This window comes from Cucurbita moschata, unplaced genomic scaffold (genome assembly GCF_002738365.1).
Source record: "Cucurbita moschata cultivar Rifu unplaced genomic scaffold, Cmos_1.0 Cmo_Scf00022, whole genome shotgun sequence".
Taxonomy (NCBI): domain Eukaryota; kingdom Viridiplantae; phylum Streptophyta; class Magnoliopsida; order Cucurbitales; family Cucurbitaceae; genus Cucurbita; species Cucurbita moschata.
Genome location: NW_019268538.1, coordinates 3342130 through 3364518, shown reverse-complemented (window position 1 = coordinate 3364518; position 22389 = coordinate 3342130). Strand labels below are relative to the sequence as shown.

Here is a 22389-nt window from a genome sequence, read left to right as displayed (position 1 = left end):
CCTCTCTTTGAAGGCTAAAATTGTTCTAAAATGAATTTTATTACATTTAATTACATGCTTTCTTGTTCTAATTTGTATTTATTACATTTAATTATAGGAAGATCAAAATTTGTTTGAAATAATTTGTGACGAGCTAAAAAAATTGATGAAGATGCATACATAAGTGAGGCTAAAATGGTAATCTACTTTTTTTTCTTTTTTTTTTTTTTTAATTTGGAAAACTTGGTGAGACATTTATTATAAAAGGCAAGCTTCATGCTTGCTATTAGTTTATATAAACTGCTAAATAATATATAATGGTCCATTCTTCTAATTAATAACACTAAACTCATAATTAAAAATTCAGTGATAAGAAATTCAATTTTAAAAATTAGTACTTAATAGATTAAATCACGAAAGAGAAGCCTATTTTATTTTATTTTTTCTTTTTAATTTTAAATTGCCGTTGACTAGAAAAAAAAAAAAAAAAAAAAAAAACTAAATTATTAGTTACTGAAATTTCACGACGAAACGTTTTTTTAATCTTGATTCTAATTTAAATTCCAGCTTATTATCAGTTCACTCTTCTATAATCGCTAATTCTTTGCTTTCGATTGAAGCTCTGCTCTGTTGCTCGCTGAACTTCATCTTTGATCTTACCATGGCGACCCAACCATCAAACCACCCAGAATCCATTTACGACTTCACTCTAAAGGTTTATTCTCGTTCTTTAACTCCATATTCATGTGTTTTCCACCGTTTTCCCCTCACTTTCTGTGTTGTTTATTGTTGCAATACTCGGAGAGAAGTTCACTTGTATTTCCATACGAATCGGTGGCCATTCAAATTAACGGTTGTCTAAACTTATCTGCTGCAAAAAACAATGGTGTGTTTTGAGTTTCTTTGCGAGCTTATACTTATAAACGACGGGTGGGCATTAGGGACTTATTTTACCCCAATTCTGATGTTTCATTAGATTAACGAAGAATTGAGGGATCGAGGCGGAATTTGGCAAAACGCAGGTCTCAATTTTTGGATCTTCGTTCTGTGTGAATGAAAGGGGATCTTGTTAACACTGAATGCATCTTTTTGAGTCGGATGTTATATTGTTTGTGTTCTATTCATAGGAAACACTTTACTGCTTTTGATATTGGCATGAATTTTAGAAACATTTTTGTGGTCTTGTTTGCAGGATGCACAGGGAAATGATGTCAACCTTAGCATATACAAGGGTAAAGTTCTACTCATTGTCAATGTTGCTTCGAAATGGTACTCTCTATCTCTTTTACTTTCGATATCTGCATCTGTTTGAGCTTTAGTTTGAAGCAATTATTTTGGTCTTACATTGGGTATTACAAAGAGTGAAATAGTTTAACATCAATGTGGGTTGGTCCTATTATTTTCCACTTTTCCCTGAGAGTGTTCTTGATTTTCTTTTTTGTCCATCGCAACAGTGGGATGACAAATTCGAATTATGTGGAGTTGAACCAACTATACGAGAAATACAAGGAACAAGGTTTGCCCTTATCACCCTCTTCTTGAATTATCGCTTACTTAGTATGTTCTTGTTGCTTTTGTTTTTGTCTTGTTTCTTCCATTGAATAATTCTCTCTGTTGATTCCTGTTCCCTTTCTTATTATTGTTTAGCTGAGAAGAAAACTGCTAAGTGTGGGTATACAATCTCTATTATAACTCTCTTTCCATCCAAGCCCACCCACTTCTAGCTATCGTCATCGTTGGGCTTTCCCTTTTGGGTTTCTCCTCAAAGTTTTAAAAATGCGTCTACTAGGGAGAGGTTTCCACACTCTTATAAAGAGTGTTTCGTTCTCCTCACCAATCGATGTGAGATCTCACAGCTACCAACAGGTTTCTACACCCTTATAAAGAATGTTTCGTTCTACTCCCCAACCGAAGCGGGATCTCACATCTATCAACACAATACATTACTACCTTGTCTTTAGCATTGGAATAGCCGGCCTTATGTGGAGTATTTCCATTTCTAGCAAGAATGATGGCTTCTAGTACCGTAGCTTAGTTTTCTTTTTGGTTGAGGATATTGCAGGTTTGGAAATACTGGCATTTCCATGTAATCAGTTTGGCGATGAGGAACCGGGAAGTAACGATGAGATCAAAGATTTTGTTTGCAGTCGTTTCAAATCAGAATTTCCAATTTTTGACAAGGCAAGTAGAATATTACTGGGAAAACTTTATGTTACTATAGAAGTATGAATTCATCCTATTTTCTTTGTATTAAGATTGAAGTAAATGGAAACAATTCTGCTCCACTCTACAAGTTCTTGAAATTGGGCAAATGGGGGATATTTGGGGACGATATTCAGTGGAATTTTGCCAAGTTTCTGATCAACAAGGATGGCCAAGTAGTTGATCGTTATTACCCCACAACATCACCTCTCAGCATTGAGGTAAACCTGCAACTGACAACTTTCTTTACACCAGAAAGTCTTAGATTTTATCAGACAGGAGAATCGTTATAACTTTAGCCTCTTGATTCTGCTGCAGCATGATGTCAAGAAGCTGTTGGGTATCTCATGAGCTCTGAATCATACCACTTGCACGTCCGTATCATCAGAATGCTGCTCGATGGAGATGATCTGTGATATCTGTAATTGTCCCCGTGGATACTTATAACAGGTCTTGCGCTTGTTACTATATTGATGATTTTTTAGTTAAAAACTTTTAGTGGATGGTTGGAATGTCTGCAATTCCTGGAGTTATGAATGTATTATTGAAGATCATACATGATTGACCTGTAGTCTATAGAATTTCAGATAAACATATTGAATGGATCAAAGTACAAATAGTTGAACAAAATTCTAATTCCTATTCCATTCCAGTTTTGTTTCTAACCAACACCACCATATAATTCTTTTCATCTCATGTAGAAGCCCTTGAAAAGGAAATTGAAATGAGAAACTCTGATATATAACTTAAAATTACATCTTAGAACACAACATAATATCCTATGGCTCCCTAAAATTTTCATTAGATGGAAAATTTCTGCTCAAAGACAAACATGCTTCTTCCTCCTGCTACAGCTGCCCTGAAATATTACCCTCCAAAAACCAGAAACTCTGTCCAATAAAATCAACATGGACTTGAGAAACTCGAAATGAAGCCTCTTGCTACATACCATGTTAGCATCGAATCTGTTAACCGCTGCGAAAAGAAGTCTTGACACAAAGAAAGGTAGTCCTCACAAGGTTTGGTTCATTTACAACAACACATATGTACAAAATGAACATGTGTCTGTTGCAATATTTCATCATCCTCGTGTCAAATCGATTCCAGTATGAGGGTTTCTCACATCGACTGAACGGGAACCAGGCCAAACACCAATTGCAGAAGGATTGTATGTTTGAGCAGATGGGGCACTCGACCGCGAAACCAAATTATCATGATGATCATTTTCGGAACCGTCATTGCTTCTCAGACCAGCGACCTGCTTATTCTTGATCTTTGCGCCATAAACAAAGCTACAAGCAACTACCTGCAAGAGAATAAGTTTGATAATTAAATAACTTGAGGCTTCACCATGATATGGATTTTGCAGATGCAAATTATTATCGAGCCAAAATTATAGCAACATGTAATCTAGTTCACTGGCAAGGCCATGTTGCCTTGATAATTCAATGGGATGTACCTGAACAGGGCCAGCCGCTGTAAGAACGGCAACTCCACCACCAATGACATGACCATCAGGACTAGAGAGGGAAACACTAATACCGCCCATCCTATTTCGAGGACCACCATCTTCAGCCACCAAGTAAGAACCAGACAAACACAATATCTGGAAATGACCCTGCAAAACCCAAACATGTTTCATAACAAGGAAAATAACATTGTTGCATCATCTTAATTATTGTTAGCTAAGGACACTGAGAGGAACATCACCGTTAGCCAACAAAAGGGCAGTTATTGTTTACATTGAAATAATACAATAATCACTCCCACTCTGGCACCAAGAAGTAATCACTCCACGTAACGAAACAAACGACATAGACGACCAACTCAATGAATCCACCACTATGCCAGAACCTGCTAAAACTAAATTGAGTATGAATTCACCACATTCCCTTATTTTAAGGTTGTTCACTATTCGACCACAGTCATAGACCAACGTGATTGTACTTGTGTCGAAGTTGGAAAATGGCAAACTAATGGAATCACTGAGAGCAAAATTCAGATCCTATGCTTATGGTCAAGGCAGAAATTGCAATTACTCTACATTATTCTATGGGAGTTTTTTGGTCTTACCATAGTTGATGACAATATTCCTATTGATGATAGAAAAGAATTTCGAAGTTGGAAACAAAATGAGACAAAAAGGCAGTCCAAAGTCATCTTTTTGTAAGAAAGAACGTTCATTAATAGGGACGAAACATCGTACGTACAAAAGAATAACTGAATAAGTAATCTCATATGCAGACCTACGAAAAAATTGCAAGATTCATATATTGTTGAATAGAGGCATCAAAGTGATGTGATTTATCGTGACAAGAATAAGTAAAATCAAATAAAATAATTCTTAAACCTCATATGTGACGCTCACGCCAGTAGATGCAGGCTGGCGTACTGTAACAGAAGAAACGGTACCATTGCCCGACATGATGCAAACAGCCCTTGGCCTCTGCTGTGCAAACGACAATACTTTATCTACAATATCCTGGAAACAAAGATACTAATTCAAATGCTTAATCTCCCTCCTTTTTTCTTGGAATGGGGAGTGGGAGAGAATGGAAATTTAACATGCTGTGTTCCCCCCGCCTGTAAATATTGCAACCTAAAGAAACCAAGGTAATGAAAATAAGGTTTTCCTTTTACATGGTAGAATAACGCTACTTTCATGGCTGCATATTTCAAGGAACTCAAATTAATATCTAATAAAGAAACACTTGAAGCTACGCCATTACGGATCAGATCTCATTCCACAGGATCATATTTACAAAAGAACTGTTCTGAAAAGGGCTATAACTGAACACATAATGCACTTGAAATTAGTTGTTTTAAGTATTAAAAGGTTATAGCATACTTCTCCAGCTCCAACGTGAATGACATGTGGAGCAAAAGCTAGTCCAGCTGAATTGTTCATCCACTCACCTGAGAGAAAACGAGTAGGAGTGAATAATCATGGCCATAGCCTTCTCTGGCATGTTTAAGAGACAATATAAACCTTTTGGCAAACTAAAAATGAACAGTACATGATGACTTGCATTAAACAATGGCCAAGCTGGACAGGTAGAATGCTTAACTAGTTGAACAAGCATGCACATTGAAACTAAATCAGAAAACGAAGTAAAATCTACCAAGGAGAGCTAATTGTTGTTTCCTTCCAGAGCCAGGCGGCCGCCCTCTTCGTTGTTTCGGGGTTGACGAATTCGACCCTGGAGTGAGCTTAGAACCAGCAGACATGGGAGACAGACCCAATGAGACCGGCCCATCCGGAGCATATTTCCTTGGCCTCCCCCTCTTTTTCTTCACAGGTTCACCAGAGTTCACTCCAGGTGAGACATTCATACTAATCCCACGAAGGTAATTGGAATGAGATGGCTCAACAGCATACGTTGGTCCAACTGAGTTGCCTCTGAGATTTGAGTGAGACAAAACACCCTGGTTAGCCATTGGCCGGAATACAGGGGAGGCATGTGATCCAGCCGATGGCAGCCCTGATCCAGAGCCACCAACCCCTCCCCCCCTATGTATGTAGTAAGAAGCAGAGCCACCAGACAATGCCATGCCGTCCCTCCCATCCATTCATTTACTTGCAAGAATAGCCTCACAGAAGAAAGACTCGTGTGGTCTTAACAACAAAGAAAATGCTTTTCTACAGAAGTGTTTTCAGAAAACTTCAAACCCAAATCTCTAACCATAACAGAAGAGGGCAGAATTCCAGTCGAAAAGTTCAAGCAACGGGTATTCACTGACCAAGAGCTGTTTTTACAAGACACCCACGTTAGAACTTGAAGAGAACATGTGAAGAAAAATGTCGAAATTTTCAAACTCCCAGAACACTACAAAATGAATCAAAGAAAAGGGTTTAGCAGGGGTTTAACAAGAGAAGGAGAAGTGCAAGACAGACCCAGAACGAGAAATTTATGTTAAGAGAGACAGAAAAAAAAAAAAAAAAAAAAAAGGAGAGAGAAGAAAGAAAAGGTATTAAAAGAAAACGAAGATGAAACCGAAATGGGTTTGAGAAGAAGGAAGAGAAGCAGTGGGTCTGAGAGGAGAAATGCAGAGAAATGAGGAGGAAGAGAAGAGAAGGGAGGAAAAGGAGAGGAAGTTGAAGAAGGAGAAGAGAGTGAAAGGGAGATCAAACCCTAGATTTGATTGAAAATCTAGGGTTTTGAGAAGGAAAATGCAGGAGGGTGGTGGAAAAGAAGATAGGGGAAAGGGGGAAAGAAAGAAAAGACAAAGGGAGGGGGAGGGTGGAAGGGAATGGAATGGAAAATGAATAGAAAAAGATGAGCTTTTGAATTAAAGTTGAAAGTGGGGATGTGTACAACAGTACAAGTGCGAGTGACCTGTGTGAGTATGAACTCAGACCGAGACCAAGAGTAAAGCCATTGTCTTTATCACTTTTCTTTTTTCTTTTTTTCTTTTTTTTTTTCTTTTCCTTTTAATTAATAATTAGTATTCTAAATATTAGTATTATTTATTATTTATTATTAGAAAATAGTCAAATGAGAAAAAAAAAAGAAAAAAAGTGTAATGGGAGAGACAGAGCGGGGCCCACGCCCACCAAATTACCAAATCCGTCCGCTGTACTTATCGAAGTGTTTCTTTTTTTCTTTTTGCTTTTTTTTCTTTTTTTCTTTTCATTTTTTGGTTTGGGGTTTTTTTTCTTATAAAAGGAAAAAAAAAAAAAAAAAAAGGCTAAACACAGCTATGTTGCCTTGAATGGCTATTTTTTTTTTTTCTGGTAATGTTAAAATAAATGTTTTTTTTAAATAAAAAAAAATGGATTAGCTTTAGAGTGGGTTTTGTTATGGTATGCCCATTCTCATGAAAATTAAGTTTCAACTTTTGATGGAAAAAAAAGGGGGGGAAGGAGAAAGCAAGTATTGGTTTATCCTTAAAAAAAAAAAAAAATTATTTTTTTAAAAAACTATTTTTGTTTCATTAGTATAATAAAGGAAGATTTTTTAAAAAAATAAAAAAATATTTTTACATATATTTAAAACATGGAGAATAACATTTAATATTATATTGCAAAGTTCCTATGGTACTTGAACTCTTTTTTTATATTATTATTTTTTTTTTTCATAACTCACTATTTCAATATTAATCTTAGTCCAAGTCAACTAACACTTAAAAGTGAAAATACTTTTTTTAATGTGGTTAAAATGTAACTTTATTATATATTTAGAGACCTATTGAATGAAATTAAAATGGCAACTTCTTTTTATATCATACCCATGTAAGCCATTTTTAACATATAAGAGCATGATTCGTAAAATAAATTATATGGTCTCATTGGTGTCATTACTAATCATTTAGAAATAACAACCACTTGATCTCAATTTTCATAAGCAAAATTCCAAAAAAGAGGAGCCTAATAAGCTGACTACTCGAGTTTGAGCACATGATTCACTCACTTGAGTTAAAATTAACGACGATATCGAAGAATTACCAGCGACCCTTTTTGGACTGAGCTTTAAAACACATCGTTCCATCTAAGAGTATCAAGTGTCTGCATGTAATGATCAAATTTAGTTTCTATTTGGTCTTTTGAAGTTTCAAATGAATAAATTTTTAAAGAAAGCAACTTCATTGACAAACCAGTACCTGATCATCCCATATGACCCATCTTACTTTACCTCTCGTCCAATTCTGGTCTTCTGTTAAAATGATCCAAGTAACCCTGAGATATACCACCTTATTGTTAATGAACTGAAGTTTTAATTGCTGTTTTAGATGCAATTCTACGAACCTTGGCAAGATAATATAAAGCTAAAACTAAAGAGGAAAACAAAATTGTAAATTATTACCTGAAGTATTCCAACCGCAGCAAACTTGTCAATTATTGTCTTTGACAAAATAGGAGGCAGTTTCAATGGCTTTATCAGAAGTTCCACATTCTGTGTACATAGATCAAAATCACAAATTCAATATTCAATGTTGAATGAAATGCAATGCAGCAGCCTATTCACAAGTCAATACCACGATTCAAAAAGGTGAGCTAGACAATTCAAACATAATCACAATTGTATGAACGAGTCATTGAATTGACAGAGACATTGAAAGGCATGTCACATAAGTCACAAGACTAACAGGAAGGGCTGCCCACACTAATAACATCGACAACCTTTGATGTAAAGCACTCATCCCAAAAAGTATATTTTACGCCTTCAAGTTTTCCAGTTTTACAAAGGTCATCGATGAAGATCTTCACTTGCACAGCCTGTATACAGAATAATGTAATGTCAAGTAGAGATGAGAGTCAATAATGATGAATTTCAAGAGATAAAGAACACACATCGGCGTTGCGTCGTTGTCCATCGAAAGGGTATCCAACAATGAACCCTGACAGAGAAAGTTCAGAGATCTGCAAACACAAACCAGAAGCACGTGTAAATATACACATCATGGAAATGACTGAAGGTTTCGAGAAAGAATAGCATTGGCAATTCAACATCAGATAATCAAAGATTAAAAGTAACTATGCTGCACAGCAACACATCATGGAAGAAGAGGGGAAAAAATGGTGAAGTTAGAGCTAATGTATTACATTTTAAACCTAGAGCTATCTACCTAAATTCATAGTGGCGTCATAAGAAATCCCATTTGGACATTAGAAGGTACTCACTGAAGATCGAGTAAATTAAAGTCCTCCCTACAGAATTTTGTGGCACCACCCTTCAATCATTGCTTATCATTTATCATTGCATCAAATAACATTTAACAAATATTCATAACTAAACAGAGTAAAATATCTCACCAATCTCTGAAAATCCAGAGCCATCAGATGCATATTGGTTTTCTTCCTGAACAAAACACTGCAGAACCGAAGAACAACTAATACTGGTCACGTTATTTGAACTTCAACTTAAATCCCATTACTACAAATCTCTCAGACACAATACTATGAACAGAGAAACAACATACCTAAGAGGCGATGCGATTTTATTATCTGGATCAGAGACGGCCAAACCAACATACTTATCACCAACATCTAAACCCAAGAAACGGCCACGTTCAAGGGCATTTCCCTTTAACAAATCGCGAAATAAATTCAACGGCCTCACGTACTTCATCTTGTACTACTATCTAGCTCAGTGAACCATGTTATCCAGCAGCTGATTCGCACAAATCATTTTCAGCGTCGCGCCTTCGAAGCCCAAAACGTACAATTAGTGCAGCAATTAACTCAGCACATTCAAAGTCATTCGCAATCCATTGTAACTTGAAAACTCAATAGAATTCATAGATTCCAACTATTACCTGCAAAGTTGAAGATGAAGCACAGTGAATTAAGCCCGAATTCGGAACCTCGATGCAATTAATTTTCGGAAGAAATTCCAATTTGATCTGGTCAGGACCATACCTTTGGAAAACCCTTGAAATTTCATTAGGCTCATTATCAAGCCCTTGGCCCAAATATTTTGATGTATATTTAAATAATTTAAAAATTACTTATTATCATTTGTCTATTAAAATTAATTTTTGTTCAAATTTGATAAATTAATGAGGGACAATTTTTATTTACAAAAAAAAAAAACACATTAATATGTTTCCAAAATTTATAATTAGACGCTAATAAATAATAATGGATTAAAATGTATATATTATTAATGAAAAATCTACCGAAATACCCATTATTTATTTACCTTAATCAATTGACGTAACTACGTTAATTGAACTCGTAAATAAAATATAGTTTGAGTTTAAGAAAGTGTGCGCTCCATCTATATACTTCCAAAAAAAAAGTTACATTTTAATTTTATAAATCAAATTTAATTTTATAATTTATTTAATAAATTTAATGCTACATTTTATATTTTATTTGAGATGATTTTTAAGTGGTTTAAAAATATTAAAAAGTGAAAAAAAAAAAAACATAAGCCCTCTTGGACTAAGGGCAGGACCTCACGTTGTGATTTATGAGTGAAGCTTCTTATTATTATTATTTGGTAATTAAGAATTTGATCGAGAGGAACCCACGTTGCGAGGGTCAAACATCAGGACCATTGAAAAAAAAAAGAGACTCGGGTCTATTAAATTACATTAGGTGAATTCAAACTTTTAATCTATTTAGACGAGAGCATATAACTTAATAAATTGAACTATGATTGACTTTGTAAAATTTGTTTTTTTCGAATGATCACTAGATTTATATCCCTCTAATTAAACCAAATCAATCTAATTTACGCTAATTATTTTACGAAATACAGCTTGCAATTTACCATTTATTATAAAAAAAATGTGCATTTTAATTTAAAGACATATTTGTTATTGTGGAGGCTTTAGAAATACGGAAACAGAGAGAAAAAAACATTATTATTATTTATTAATGAATAAAAAGCAGGAAAAAGGGGTGATGTCGGTGGAAATAGGTAATTGGACGACCAAACACACGCTCGTTGCAAGAAAAAGACAGAGAAAATTGGTTTTAAATGGCCTTTTTTAAATTATTATTTTGTTGAGTATCAATTTTTTTGCAAAAATATATTTAAAAGTTTTAATCTTTTTTTCTTTTGTTTAATAATAATTTTCCTCATCCAAATCTGAAAGCATTCAACTCATTTTTTTTCTCTGTTTCAGACTCCTTCATCAACTCAGTTCTTATGAAGTTCTCTGAAAATGAATTCCAGAACAGCGATAACTCTGTTTTGAGACCGATTCTTCTGTACTCTTCAATTTTCCTTCTGGGTTTCTTTGCTTCTGAATCCACAAGTAATTAAGAACCGCTTAGTTTGCTGATTCAGGTTCTCCAACCTCATACTCCCTTTTTAATTTCGCCTCGTTTTCCTAAACAAACACTTTTGGTCTTGCTTTTTGTGACCTTTGCCATGATTATAAAGGGATTTTGTTGATTGGCTCTAGGACGCACGCACGCGTCTGTTTCTGCTCTGTAATTTAAGTGGGTGTGCCTTGTTCTTTGTTCATTGTTTTTCTTTTATGAGAATCCAGGGAGTTCTCAGAATTTTTGCGAGCGGTGGCTCAATTTAGATCCTATTGAGTTGACCCAGATAGGAATTTACAAGAAACAGGTTTCTTCGAGTAATTTTCGCCTCAATTGACTTGGATTTGACTTGTTTTTTGTGATTATTTTTGCATTTGTTTCTGTTCTTAAAGCGTTGCTATCGGATTTTCCTTAGCTCAAGTGAACTCTGAATCGGATTTTTGCGTTCTTGTTTAGCACACACATTCTTTTCTGCGATTAGATACGATTTGGGTTTCTTCGCATCCATCTGCTTAGCTTTTGTGGGGTTATATGTGAAATGAGTTGATGAATTTGACTTGGGTATGTCTAATTTGGCTTCCTCAGGATTCTATTGGATTGGCTCATTGGCATGTGGCGTTGGATGGACTAGAGGAGCTTTACAAGCACTTTTATAATCCAAAGCTCTGAATCATAATCATTGCATCTGTGGTCAAATTTGGTTATCGGGATGGGTTGTGAATGTTCGAAGTTCGCAGATTGTTGTTTTGGTTCAGAGGAAACCAAACCAGTTGCTAGTGTTCCAGAAGATGGTAATAAGTTTGTGCATTTTAGAGGTTCCTGAGAATTCTAATGCTCATGTTTTCATGTTGTTCATATGTTCAGAAAGTGTTGTGAAGAGCGAGTTGGATGTGCCCACATTTCGTGAGTTCACCATTGATCAATTGAGGACGGCTACGTCTGGATTTGCTGTTGAAAATATAGTATCTGAACATGGGGAAAAGGCTCCGAATGTGGTTTACAAGGGGAAGCTCGATAACCAGAGACGAATCGCCGTCAAAAGATTTAATAGATCAGCCTGGCCAGATGCTAGACAGTTTTTGGTTAGTACAGTCTCCATTTCGCATTTTTATGTTGCCATATTCTCGTGGATTCAAATGCATTTACACGTATTCATTTCGAGGTCCATGGAGGACTCGATTAGGTTGCCCTTTCCAATTTGGTAGGGAGGGCCACTTCTAGTAGATGGTGAACATGTTCTTGAAAGAATGTGAGCTACAAGATATTACACAAATTTCCTGTAACAGCCAAAACCCACCGTTAGCAAATATTGTCCGTTTTGGCCCTTTACGTATCACCGTTAGCCTCATAGTTTTAAAACGCGTCTATTGGGGAGAGGTTTTCACACTCTTATAAGGAATGTTTCGTTTCCCTCTTCAACTGACGTGGGATCTCACATTTTCTCCAATGTTCAGTAATTGAAATGAAGCACATACGTTAGGGCCATTTCAATTTACAATCTTGGGCTTAATCTGTCTATCTAGCTTGCTTTTTGTTCGACTCTTTTCAATGAACAAACAGAATCTTGTGTCGGTATATCGTATCTCGAGTATTTTGATAGAAATTTTGATGAAATTTCCGTCAGTCCATGATCTATTGCTGTTTCCATTCAATATTTTCTCTCCTGGTTTTCGATATTGCCACGGCCTGATTCTATTACTTATTCAGTTGATTATATTGTATATTTTCATATCGTATATTCTATTGGCCATTACCTTTCGTGTGCGACATGCAAGTCTGTAAGGTTAGCTTTAGGTTGGTAAAAATAATTTTCTTCACATGGAGCTTACACACTAACTGCTTTAGGCTAAACAGAATATTTTGTTACATATGTCTGCAATATTTTCATTTTTAGGACGAAGCAAGGGCTGTCGGTCAGCTTCGGAACCAAAGACTGGCAAATTTACTTGGCTGTTGCTTCGAGGGTGAGGAGCGGTTGCTTGTTGCAGAATTTATGCCCAATGAAACATTAGCAAAGCACTTATTTCATTGTAAGTAAATTGAAATTATTATTCAGATCAGCTACATTATATCTCTTTTCACATTCAAGCCACGATTATTTTCTATATATTATGAACATATTTATGCTTCTTTTGCTTCATGGGAGATGCAATCTAAGTGCTTGGCATTTTTCTTCTGAGGTGGTGGGTATTAATTGTTTTTTTGTTCAATCCCTGTGACCTTCTTGTATGCCTATCCTTCCCTGTCGATACCGTGATAATATGTTAAATATTTTATTTCGACCTTACTGTATACACCATTTTTTAATTTCATCTCCAATGTTTTGGCACTTTTCAATTAAGTATCTATGTTTTGACAATTAAAATTTAGGGGCACTTGCAAATATGGCAACAACACTAAGCATCTGTCACACATTGTTTCCTAAATTTTGTACATGTGCTATTCAGGGGAAAATCAGCCTATGAAGTGGTCGATGCGGTTAAGGGTGGCACTACATCTTGCACAGGCTCTTGAATATTGCACCAGCAAAGGGCGAGCACTTTATCACGATCTAAATGCTTACAGAATTGTTTTTGATGATGTATGTATCATTTTATCTTTTCTTCCATATCTTATACCCTCATGTTAGGATTTGACTAAGTTATTCACACTAAACATATCTTCTTTTAGGAAGGAAACCCTCGACTTTCATGTTTCGGTCTGATGAAAAATAGTAGAGACGGGAGAAGTTACAGCACAAATTTGGCATTTACTCCCCCTGAATATTTAAGGACAGGTATATGCTCTCTATCTGGATGAAAATTTTATTATACCACGTGAAATTATGCTCATATATTGGGTCCAAACTTCAAGCGTCATGGTGACTACTTAGAATATTACGTTGCATGTAAGGTGGGAGATTTAAACATACGACGTCTTAGTGGGAGTAGAAATACCTTAACAATTGAGTAACGCTCATGTTTGCCATACTCGCTTATTTAGTACTCTTACCATTCTATGTACTCATGGTTTTCGCTGCAGGTGGAATAACACCAGAAAGTGTCATATACAGCTTTGGAACTCTTTTGCTTGACCTTCTAAGTGGAAAACATATTCCTCCAAGCCATGTAAGTGTCTTATTTTTTTAAAAGCTGTTTCTATGTTGTTATGGCGTGAGTTCTTTTAAGATCTGGCAATGTTTGGTATGGATAGAAAACAACAAGTTACTTCTTGGAAATCTCTATTGTTACCTCTGTACGTTGTCGTTCATAAATTCGGTACCAAGTTTTTTACTTTACTAATATTTGTTTGGACATCTCTCAGGCTCTAGACCTCATACGGGACAGGAATCTTCAGATGCTTACTGATTCTTGTCTGGAAGGACAATTCTCAAATGATGAGGGTACTGAATTAGTGCGCCTTGCTTCACGCTGTTTACAATATGAACCTAGAGAGCGTCCCAATACAAAATCATTAGTTGCGGCATTGATTCCTCTTCAGAAAGATGTCGAGGTAACTTACCCCCCCTCCCCGCTTAGTGCTTGCATTTATCATTTCGAGTATCTCCCTTATCAATCTCTTATGATAACTTGTACAAGGCATAAGTTCATATTTACTGTATGAGCTGCTAGATTTTAGACAAGAAGCATGCTAGCATAAGATCTAATGATAATATCTGGCTATTTGGTTTATTTGCTTAGTATAGATATAACAACTCAAGCCCACCGCTAGCACAAGATCTAATATTTGTCCTCTTTGGACTTTTTCTCAAGGTTTTTAAAATGCGTCCGTTAGGGAGAGGTTTCCACACCCTTCTAAAGAATGTTTCGTTCCCCTCTCCAATCGATCTGGGATCTCACAATGGATGCAAGCCTAAACTAAAAAACAAATAAACAAAAAATAGTTTGTTTGGATAGAATTTGTTGGTTTCTGTTGGCTCAATTTATTTGATTTTCAAAAGATTTGGTTTCGGATATGGTTTTTTCGTTAGTTTTTAGCTTTTTTACTGTTGTTTAGAATGAGCTTATGGTTAATTCTGTGACAGGTTCCTTCTCATGCATTGATGGGCATACCACATGATGCTGCAACTATGAATCTGTCATCTCTTGGTGAAGCTAGCTTAAGAATGGATATGACAGCCATACATGAAATCTTAGAAAATATTGGGTACAAGGATGATGAGGGTGCAGCAACTGAGGTTTGTTAATTATAAGAAACTTTACGCCTACACTCCTATCTGTTCATTGGTTTTCTGAGTGACTCGTTCTGAAATTTGCTTAGCATTCAGTAAACTGTCAGTTAATTGCTGTATACCGTCTTGTATGCAGCTCTCGTTCCAGATGTGGACTAACCAGATGCAGGACACGTTGACCTCGAAGAAAAAGGGCGACTTTGCTTTCCGGCAGAAGGATTTCAGAGCTGCAATTGAGTGCTATACCCAGGTCTAAATCTTCTTACTTGTTCATGTTCTTATGAGTTCTTTAAATTTGCCCTTCCATTGTAGGATATATCCTTAAAACTTCCTATTAGTACCCATAATATGAAGCTGGTGGCATATTGTTTGGACGAGGATCATGAGGAAAGGGAAGTTTTCTTTACAGAATCTGTGGGGATGGCCTTGTAGAACTGCGTACTTTTCATGTATCTTGGAGTACTTGCTATTTTATTCACCAATCCGTGCTTCATTGCAGTTCATAGAGGTTGGGACCATGGTTTCTCCAACGGTATTTGCACGTCGGAGTTTGGCCTATCTGATCAGCAGTATGCCACAGGAAGCCCTTGATGATGCAATGCAAGCCCAAGTAATATCTCCTCTTTGGCATGTTGCATCGTATCTGCAAGCTTCTGCACTTTTCGCCCTTGGAAAGGACAACGAGGCACATATAGCGCTCCGAGAGGGTTCTGTCCTCGAAAGTAAAAGGAATGCAGCAACCTGAGAACTAGCAAAATGATAGACAGAAACTCTCCATTGAAATTGCTGTTCTTCTCGAGATGAGAACAGATCAGAGTTCGTACATATCGCAAAACGTGGGCTTAGGATTATCAACATCTAGAGTTTGAATGGAGAGAAATGGAGGTACTTCTACCTGACCTTGATTTGTTCATATTGTCAAGTTGAAGTTTTTTTAAGATCACTTCTGGATGAGTTGATTTGCTGAGTTTTTCTGAGGGTGTTGGATAACTTCTTTATTCAAAACTACAGTTAGTCTTATTGCATTTGTTCCTTTCTTAATACAAGCATTTTGTGATATGATTGATTATGTTGCTTTCTGAACATCATTTATCTGTAAAGGATTCACTTTTAAATTGCATTCGAGGTTGAAATGGAGAATGCTCTTGCCAATTTCCAATGCTTATAATTTGTGTAGAAACATCATTGTTGAGCTGATTAAGGGTGACTAGTTACACGTTATTGTTTTTTACCCGTAATAAAATTGAATACTTCAAGTTGCTCAGCTAGTTAAGACATATGATAGAGATGAATAGATTAGAGATTTGTATTCCCAACCTCGTGTGTTAAACTAAAAAAAGAAAAAAGAAAATAAAAACTCAACTCCGAACCCAACGTTTGAATTCCTATGAACTTGAAAAATTCTCAAATCAAGAAATGGAATAGATTCTGAGATCCAACGTTGGTTGGAGAGGGAAATGAAGTATTCTTTATAAGCGTGTGTAAACCTCTCCTTAACAGACACGTTTTAAAACCTTGAGGGGAATCCTAACAGAAAAACCCCAAGAGGACAATATCTGCTAGCGGTGGGCTCAGGTTGTAACAAATGGTATCAGAGTCGAACACTAGGTGGTGCGCCAGTGAGAATGTTGGGCCCCGAAACGGGGTGGATTGTAAGATTCCACATCGATTTGAGAGGGGAACGAAACATTCTTTATAAGGGTGTGGAAACCCCTCCCTAGCCGACATGTTTTAAAACCTTGAAGAGAAGTCCAGAAAGGAAAGCCCAAAGAAGACAATATTTGTTAGCGGCGGGCTTGGGCTGTTACAAATGGTATTAGAGCCATACACCAAGCAGTGTGCTTTCAAGGATGCTGGGCCCCGAAGGAGGGTGAATTGTGAGATCCCAAATTGGTTGGAGAGGGAAACGAAACATTCTTTATAAGGGTGTTGAAACCTCCCCCTTGCAGACATATTTCAGTCGAAAGATGACAATATTTGTTAGCGGTGGGCTTGGGTTGTTACAGAGATTGAGGTAAGAAACTCTGTAGGTCGAAAATAGGAATGCATCTCGGATGCTGTCTACTCTACAGAGACTGTTTACAGCAAGAAATATCAAACTTTTTCATTTAAATTTTCATCATACTTACAGAACTCATGCCATATATCAATAATTTAATGCAACAACAAATTTAGCACATCAATACACCAAAACTCAAATCATCAAACAACAACTTATTCACCCCAAAGCCCATATACTTAGCAACTGAAACAGAAATTTAGCAGGATATATCTTCAATTCCACTCTTATTCGTGCTCCAGCATATCATCTTCCTCCTCATCCTCTGCTACAGCATCTTGATACTGCTGGTACTCTGATACCAAATCATTCATATTACTCTCAGCCTCTGTAAACTCCATCTCATCCATTCCCTCCCCTGTGTACCAATGCAAAAACGCCTTCCTCCTGAACATGACCGTGAATTGTTCGGAGACTCGCCGAAACATCTCTTGTATTGAGGTTGAGTTTCCCATGAATGTCGAAGACATCGACAACCCAGTTGGTGGAATGTCACAAACACTTGACTTAACATTGTTTGGAATCCACTCAACAAAGTAGGATGAGTTTTTGTTCTGTACGTTAATCATCTGTTCGTCGACTTCCTTGGTACTCATCTTGCCACGGAACAAAGCCGAGGCAGTTAGGTATCGACCATGGCGGGGATCAGCAGCACACATCATGTTTTTGGCATCCCACATTTGCTGTGTGAGCTCAGGGATGGTGAGCGCACGGTACTGCTGCGAGCCACGAGCAGTCAAGGGTGCGAAACCAACCATGAAGAAGTGGAGTCGTGGGAAAGGGATGAGGTTCACAGCGAGCTTTCGGAGGTCGGAATTGAGCTGGCCGGGGAAGCGAAGGCAGCATGTAACTCCACTCATGGTTGTAGAAATCAAGTGGTTGAGATCACCAACTAAAACACACAAAAATCCAAATAAGAGAGCTATTGCATCTCAAGTATATTGTTTGCTACAACATGTGATATTGGGAGAGAAACTTACAACTGGGATTGGTGAGCTTGAGGGTTCTAAAGCAGATATCATAGAGTGCTTCATTATCCAACACCATGCACTCATCAGCATTCTCCACCAACTGGTGCACAGAGAGAGTAGCATTATAGGGCTCAACCACTGTATCTGAGACCTTAGGTGAAGGAAACACAGAGAAAGTTAACATCATCCTGTCAGGATACTCTTCCCTGATCTTTGATATCAGTAGGGTTCCCATTCCAGATCCAGTCCCTCCTCCAAGTGAATGACAAACTTGAAACCCTGTTCCACATTCAAACCAAGATCAGGATTTTGATTACTCTCAATATTTATTAGAGTAGAATAACATCTTATGGATTGAATATGGGAAGAACAGATCTCATAGTCATCTCATATTCATACCTTGTAAACAGTCACAATTCTCAGCTTCTTTTCTGACCACATCAAGAACAGAATCAACTAATTCAGCTCCTTCGGTGTAATGGCCTTTAGCCCAGTTGTTTCCAGCTCCATTTTGCCCAAAAACAAAGTTATCAGGCCTGAATATATTCCCATAAGGACCTGTTCTGAGGCTGTCCATGGTTCCTGGTTCAAGATCAACCAGAACAGCCCTCGGAACGTATCGGCCGCCGCTCGCTTCGTTGTAGTAAACATTAACTCTTTCGAGTTGAAGGTTACTAGTTCCGGTGTAGTTTCCAGTGGGATCTATGCCGTGTTCATCACAAACAACTTCCCAAAACTTAGCCCCGATTTGGTTTCCACACTGTCCTGCTTGAAGATGGAGGATTTCTCTCATTTTTGAAAACAGAGGAAGGCAAGAGGGAAGTGGCAGATGGTTTGAGGGTTTGCAGGCAGAGGGAGGAGGGAGGGAGGGATATATAAGGGGGTTTTCAGGATGAAATGAAATGGAGTTTCTAGTCTTTATGTTGAGGGGGAAATGGCGTAAAAGGATAGTGAAAGTGAAGGTTGAAAGACATGGAAGAAGATTGAATTAATAATTTCATGTGGGAATGTATGAATGAAGAGAGACCTGTCAAATTCCAGATTGGAGTTGTGTGAGCTGGATGACAAGGAAGCTGACAACAACAGCAGACTGCCACTTCTTCTGTCTTTATTCATAAACTTCAACCACCAATTAATCCAATCCTCTTATCTTCATGCCTTCCTGTCTAAATCATTGGGTTTACAAAAGATATTTTCATATCTTACTTGGTGTCTGGTGGTAGACATCTCTCTCTCTCTCTCTCTCTCTCTCTCTATATATATATATATATATGTATGTATGTATGTATATGTATGTACATACTCTGCCTTGTTCATGATAACCATCTTATTATTGTCTTTTGGAATTGCTTGTTGTTTGGGGATAAGTTTTAAAGTTTCAAGCGGGTATAGATTTACTTTTGAGTTCCGTTAAAATGTTTTGTATTAGTGTAGGTAGTAATGCTCTCAAGCCTTCAGCTCGAGATGTTTAGAGCAACGAGTTTTGGGAGTGTTGGTAGAAATCTTAGTGAAGGTGAGACACGAGCATACTAAAAAGGAGTGACGATTTTGATATCTTAATTGTAAATGATGTTCATATTTTTTTAATTTTAAATTGGAACCATGGTTAACAAGGAAAAGGAGAACATAATTGTTGTTAATTTTTATTAGAGATTGGATTAGTGGAGTAAATTTGGGTTTTAGATTGTTGGTTTGGTGGGATGGGTTGACATTTTAACAATTGGAAAAGGATTTGCACCTTAAAATTGATGTTTTGCTTCCTAATTTGGTGGGATTTGACTTAACTCATCCCCCACATCTGTTAATCAACTTCAATAATTTCCTCCCATCTTTTATGTTCAACTTAGTTTCATTCTCGAAGATACGAAAGCCCAATGCTTTTCGGTTTGCCTTTAATTGGCTTAATGCAACCCCTTAATAACTTAAACCTTTAAATTGATTTATGGAGAAAGTTTGAAAGGAAACACGGGAATAAAACATAAAATAATTTCAAGTGGAGTTGGAAGGTAAAAGCATTGAAGGACAATTTTAAACTAAAATTTTGTCATGTAACTATAGTACTAGATAGAAAAGGATGTGTGTAGACCTTGAAGAACGTATGCATAAACCTTTTCGAACTTAATTTCAAAGATAAGTATTGAGATTTTATGAACCAAATTTTAATATTTTTTAATTATATTAGCAAATATTAAAACTAGTGGCCCTATTAATATTTTCTTAATGATATGTTCTAAGAAGTGATTATTATGAGCGTGCAATTATTGAATGGATGGATGGAAGTGGTCTGTCAGATTGTGTGCAGCTAAATTAGGATTCTTTGTGGGATTTTTGTATCACAATGTCCCACGGCAAATGGAAGCTGCCTACTTGCTATCCATTGGAATCCAATGTTATAAGCAATTTTCACACGATATCTATAATTAAAATTTTGTAAAATTAGGACAACTTTGTTTTAAAATTTCGCTGTAAAAAAGTTTTAAAGAAATAACAGAAAAAATACATGAAAGAACCAACACGAATCAACCACCCCGTTTAAGTCAATTTCTTATAAAGATCTAAAACAGTAACTATCACCGGGAAGCCAAAACTATTGAGAGCATTTTTTTTATTTCCTTTGGATGAACAGAAGATTCACGGCTCGGTAAGCTGTGGGGTTACAATTCTCCACAATCAAAAGAAGGCCATCACAGAATTACAACAACTATGAATACCATCATCAAGCTAAGGACAAGTTTCAAGAACATGTAGTTATGTTGTTCATGTAGCAATCTCAATAACTAAAAGAGATGCAGCTTAATATAGAAGCTCCTCGAAAACTGGATCTACATTTTGTCCCCATTTTCCATTATACAATCCTAACATCTTTTCAGCCAGTGTCACACCTGTAATTAAATTAAACCCATGCAGTGTTTTTTTAGGGCTCCAAATATGTAAGCAAAACAAGGAATTCAGCCAATTGAAAGATAGAACTCAGGTTTCTTAAAGAAAGGAAATAAGGAAAATGAGAGAGTTCAATACTTTTTGGGCAAAAAATTAACATAAAAGTTGTTCATACCTGTTCTAGCTACTTCAGTCACCTCATTCAAGAAGCCAGACTCCTTGAAACCTCTTCTCTTTAAGCCATCCTGAAAGTGGGGAAGTTTTTGTTTCAGTCTCAACATTAGTGGTGCCAATAATAAGACCAGCACTCACAAGAGAAAATAATATTGCTAGACATACCTTTGCTAACTCAACAACATCTTGAGCAACGTGCTTCAGCAACCCATCACGAAATGGTGTGTTGAGACCGGTTATTGGAACCTGATAAAAGATTATTCAGTATTAAGGCATGTAGAATTTATTGCAACACATTTAAATTTCATAACCTAGTTCAAATGAAGGAGCCGGAGTCTGCCCTGCTTGTCACAAGTAGCAATGGGCAACTAGAAGAAAAAAAATGTTTCCCCTAAAATCCTATTACCTCATTCCTCAACATCTGTCTTTCTTCAGGTGTCCAGTCAGCTGTTATGTCTAAAGCATTTTGCAGGGAAACTTCGTCATATAATAAACCAACCTAACATTTGAAGAGAGAGCATTAGCAGTACTCTAAACGCCTGATTCTATACATAGAATAGTTGTAGATCAAGTAATAATGAACCGCCCCCCAGACAGAAAGAACCAACTCCAAAATTTTAAGCAAGCTTCTTAGTTTTTAGAATACATATTACAATCATGTCTAAGAAAAGGTCTACATGGCTTGATTATATCATGAAGATTACCCAAAATGCTGGCAGAGCACATATTCTCCTCCAAGGGCCCCCATCACCACCCCTCATCTCCAAATATCTCTTCAACCTGACCTGAGTAATATGGGAAAATTTTATCCGATAATTAGGTCATAACAAGCACGATATTGGAGCAAATTGATCATAGGATACCTCTGGATATATTGTAGTCAAGTGATTTTCCCAATCAGAAAGTGTTGGAAATTCTCCAGGAACTGGAGAGAGCTTTCCTGCCATAAAGTCCTGTGGAAAGACAACCCAATAATGTAACGATTGTTAATAACTTAAAAATAAAAATTGAGATGAATAGAAAGGAAGAGATAGACAGAAAGCTTCGCAATTGGACGATTATGATGGGTAAATGCATACCCTGAAGGACATTCCAGAACAGTCAATATACTTCTTTTTCCGATATATGAAATACATTGGAACATCAAGAGCATAATCAACATACTTCTCAAATCTGCATTTTGACAATATCAAGTTTGAATAACGACCACCCAAAAAAAAAAAAAAAAAAAATA

General features: G+C 36.7%; 6 protein-coding genes across 11 annotated transcripts in view; 2 read left to right on the top strand and 4 right to left on the bottom strand.

Moving 5' to 3' along the window:
• The first annotated feature begins 538 nt into the window (after positions 1–538).
• On the top strand, positions 539–2811 carry LOC111459255 (probable glutathione peroxidase 8). The gene is made up of 6 exons (XM_023102065.1): positions 539–694; positions 1172–1248; positions 1434–1495; positions 2042–2160; positions 2235–2402; positions 2500–2811. The coding sequence occupies exons 1-6, from the start codon at positions 641–643 to the stop codon at positions 2530–2532; spliced, it is 513 nt and encodes a 170-aa protein (XP_022957833.1). The 5' UTR covers positions 539–640; the 3' UTR covers positions 2533–2811.
• On the bottom strand, positions 2749–5916 carry LOC111459252 (AT-hook motif nuclear-localized protein 5-like). The gene is made up of 5 exons (XM_023102061.1): positions 5304–5916; positions 5030–5097; positions 4532–4663; positions 3641–3799; positions 2749–3487 (listed from the first exon to the last, which is right to left on the bottom strand). Exons 1-5 carry the CDS (start codon positions 5749–5751, stop codon positions 3263–3265), a joined length of 1032 nt encoding a protein of 343 aa, XP_022957829.1. The 5' UTR covers positions 5752–5916; the 3' UTR covers positions 2749–3262.
• A 1506-nt stretch (positions 5917–7422) lies between these two features.
• LOC111459253 (putative pre-16S rRNA nuclease) lies at positions 7423–9570 on the bottom strand. Of its 3 annotated transcripts, none has more exons than XM_023102064.1 (8): positions 9439–9570; positions 9103–9325; positions 8936–8993; positions 8474–8542; positions 8303–8398; positions 7986–8075; positions 7783–7858; positions 7423–7687 (listed from the first exon to the last, which is right to left on the bottom strand). In XM_023102064.1, the coding sequence occupies exons 2-7, from the start codon at positions 9249–9251 to the stop codon at positions 7811–7813; spliced, it is 510 nt and encodes a 169-aa protein (XP_022957832.1). In that variant the 5' UTR covers positions 9252–9325; positions 9439–9570; the 3' UTR covers positions 7423–7687; positions 7783–7810. The 3 variants fall into 3 exon arrangements, with proteins under 3 accessions (XP_022957832.1, XP_022957830.1, XP_022957831.1); XM_023102062.1 differs by having other exon boundaries at positions 7423–7681; positions 7787–7858; XM_023102063.1 differs by having other exon boundaries at positions 7423–7690; positions 7789–7858.
• A 1082-nt stretch (positions 9571–10652) lies between these two features.
• LOC111459251 (probable serine/threonine-protein kinase At5g41260) lies at positions 10653–16234 on the top strand. Of its 3 annotated transcripts, none has more exons than XM_023102060.1 (11): positions 10653–10922; positions 11486–11691; positions 11765–11982; positions 12795–12930; positions 13348–13481; positions 13571–13676; positions 13922–14007; positions 14204–14392; positions 14925–15077; positions 15208–15321; positions 15426–15564. In XM_023102060.1, exons 2-11 carry the CDS (start codon positions 11610–11612, stop codon positions 15501–15503), a joined length of 1296 nt encoding a protein of 431 aa, XP_022957828.1. In that variant the 5' UTR covers positions 10653–10922; positions 11486–11609; the 3' UTR covers positions 15504–15564. The 3 variants fall into 3 exon arrangements, with proteins under 3 accessions (XP_022957828.1, XP_022957827.1, XP_022957826.1); XM_023102059.1 differs by lacking the exon at positions 15426–15564 and adding an exon at positions 15571–16234 and having other exon boundaries at positions 10657–10922; XM_023102058.1 differs by lacking the exons at positions 10653–10922; positions 15426–15564 and adding exons at positions 10970–11217; positions 15571–15828.
• A 915-nt stretch (positions 16235–17149) lies between these two features.
• On the bottom strand, positions 17150–19098 carry LOC111459535 (tubulin beta chain-like). Its single transcript, XM_023102487.1, has 3 exons — positions 18501–19098; positions 18111–18380; positions 17150–18022 (listed from the first exon to the last, which is right to left on the bottom strand). Exons 1-3 carry the CDS (start codon positions 18892–18894, stop codon positions 17358–17360), a joined length of 1329 nt encoding a protein of 442 aa, XP_022958255.1. The 5' UTR covers positions 18895–19098; the 3' UTR covers positions 17150–17357.
• Positions 19099–20671: 1573 nt separating this feature from the next.
• LOC111459165 (glutamate--cysteine ligase, chloroplastic-like) overlaps positions 20672–22389 on the bottom strand; it is a 5603-nt gene continuing 3885 nt past the window's right edge. For both annotated transcript variants that reach the window (XM_023101932.1, XM_023101933.1), the window contains exons 10-16: positions 22235–22328; positions 22019–22108; positions 21860–21940; positions 21562–21654; positions 21321–21401; positions 21157–21226; positions 20672–20983 (exon numbers count right to left, since the gene is read on the bottom strand). In XM_023101932.1, the coding sequence (XP_022957700.1) occupies positions 20895–20983; positions 21157–21226; positions 21321–21401; positions 21562–21654; positions 21860–21940; positions 22019–22108; positions 22235–22328 (598 nt within the window). In that variant the 3' untranslated portion in view covers positions 20672–20894. The remainder of the gene's footprint in view (positions 20984–21156; positions 21227–21320; positions 21402–21561; positions 21655–21859; positions 21941–22018; positions 22109–22234; positions 22329–22389) is intronic.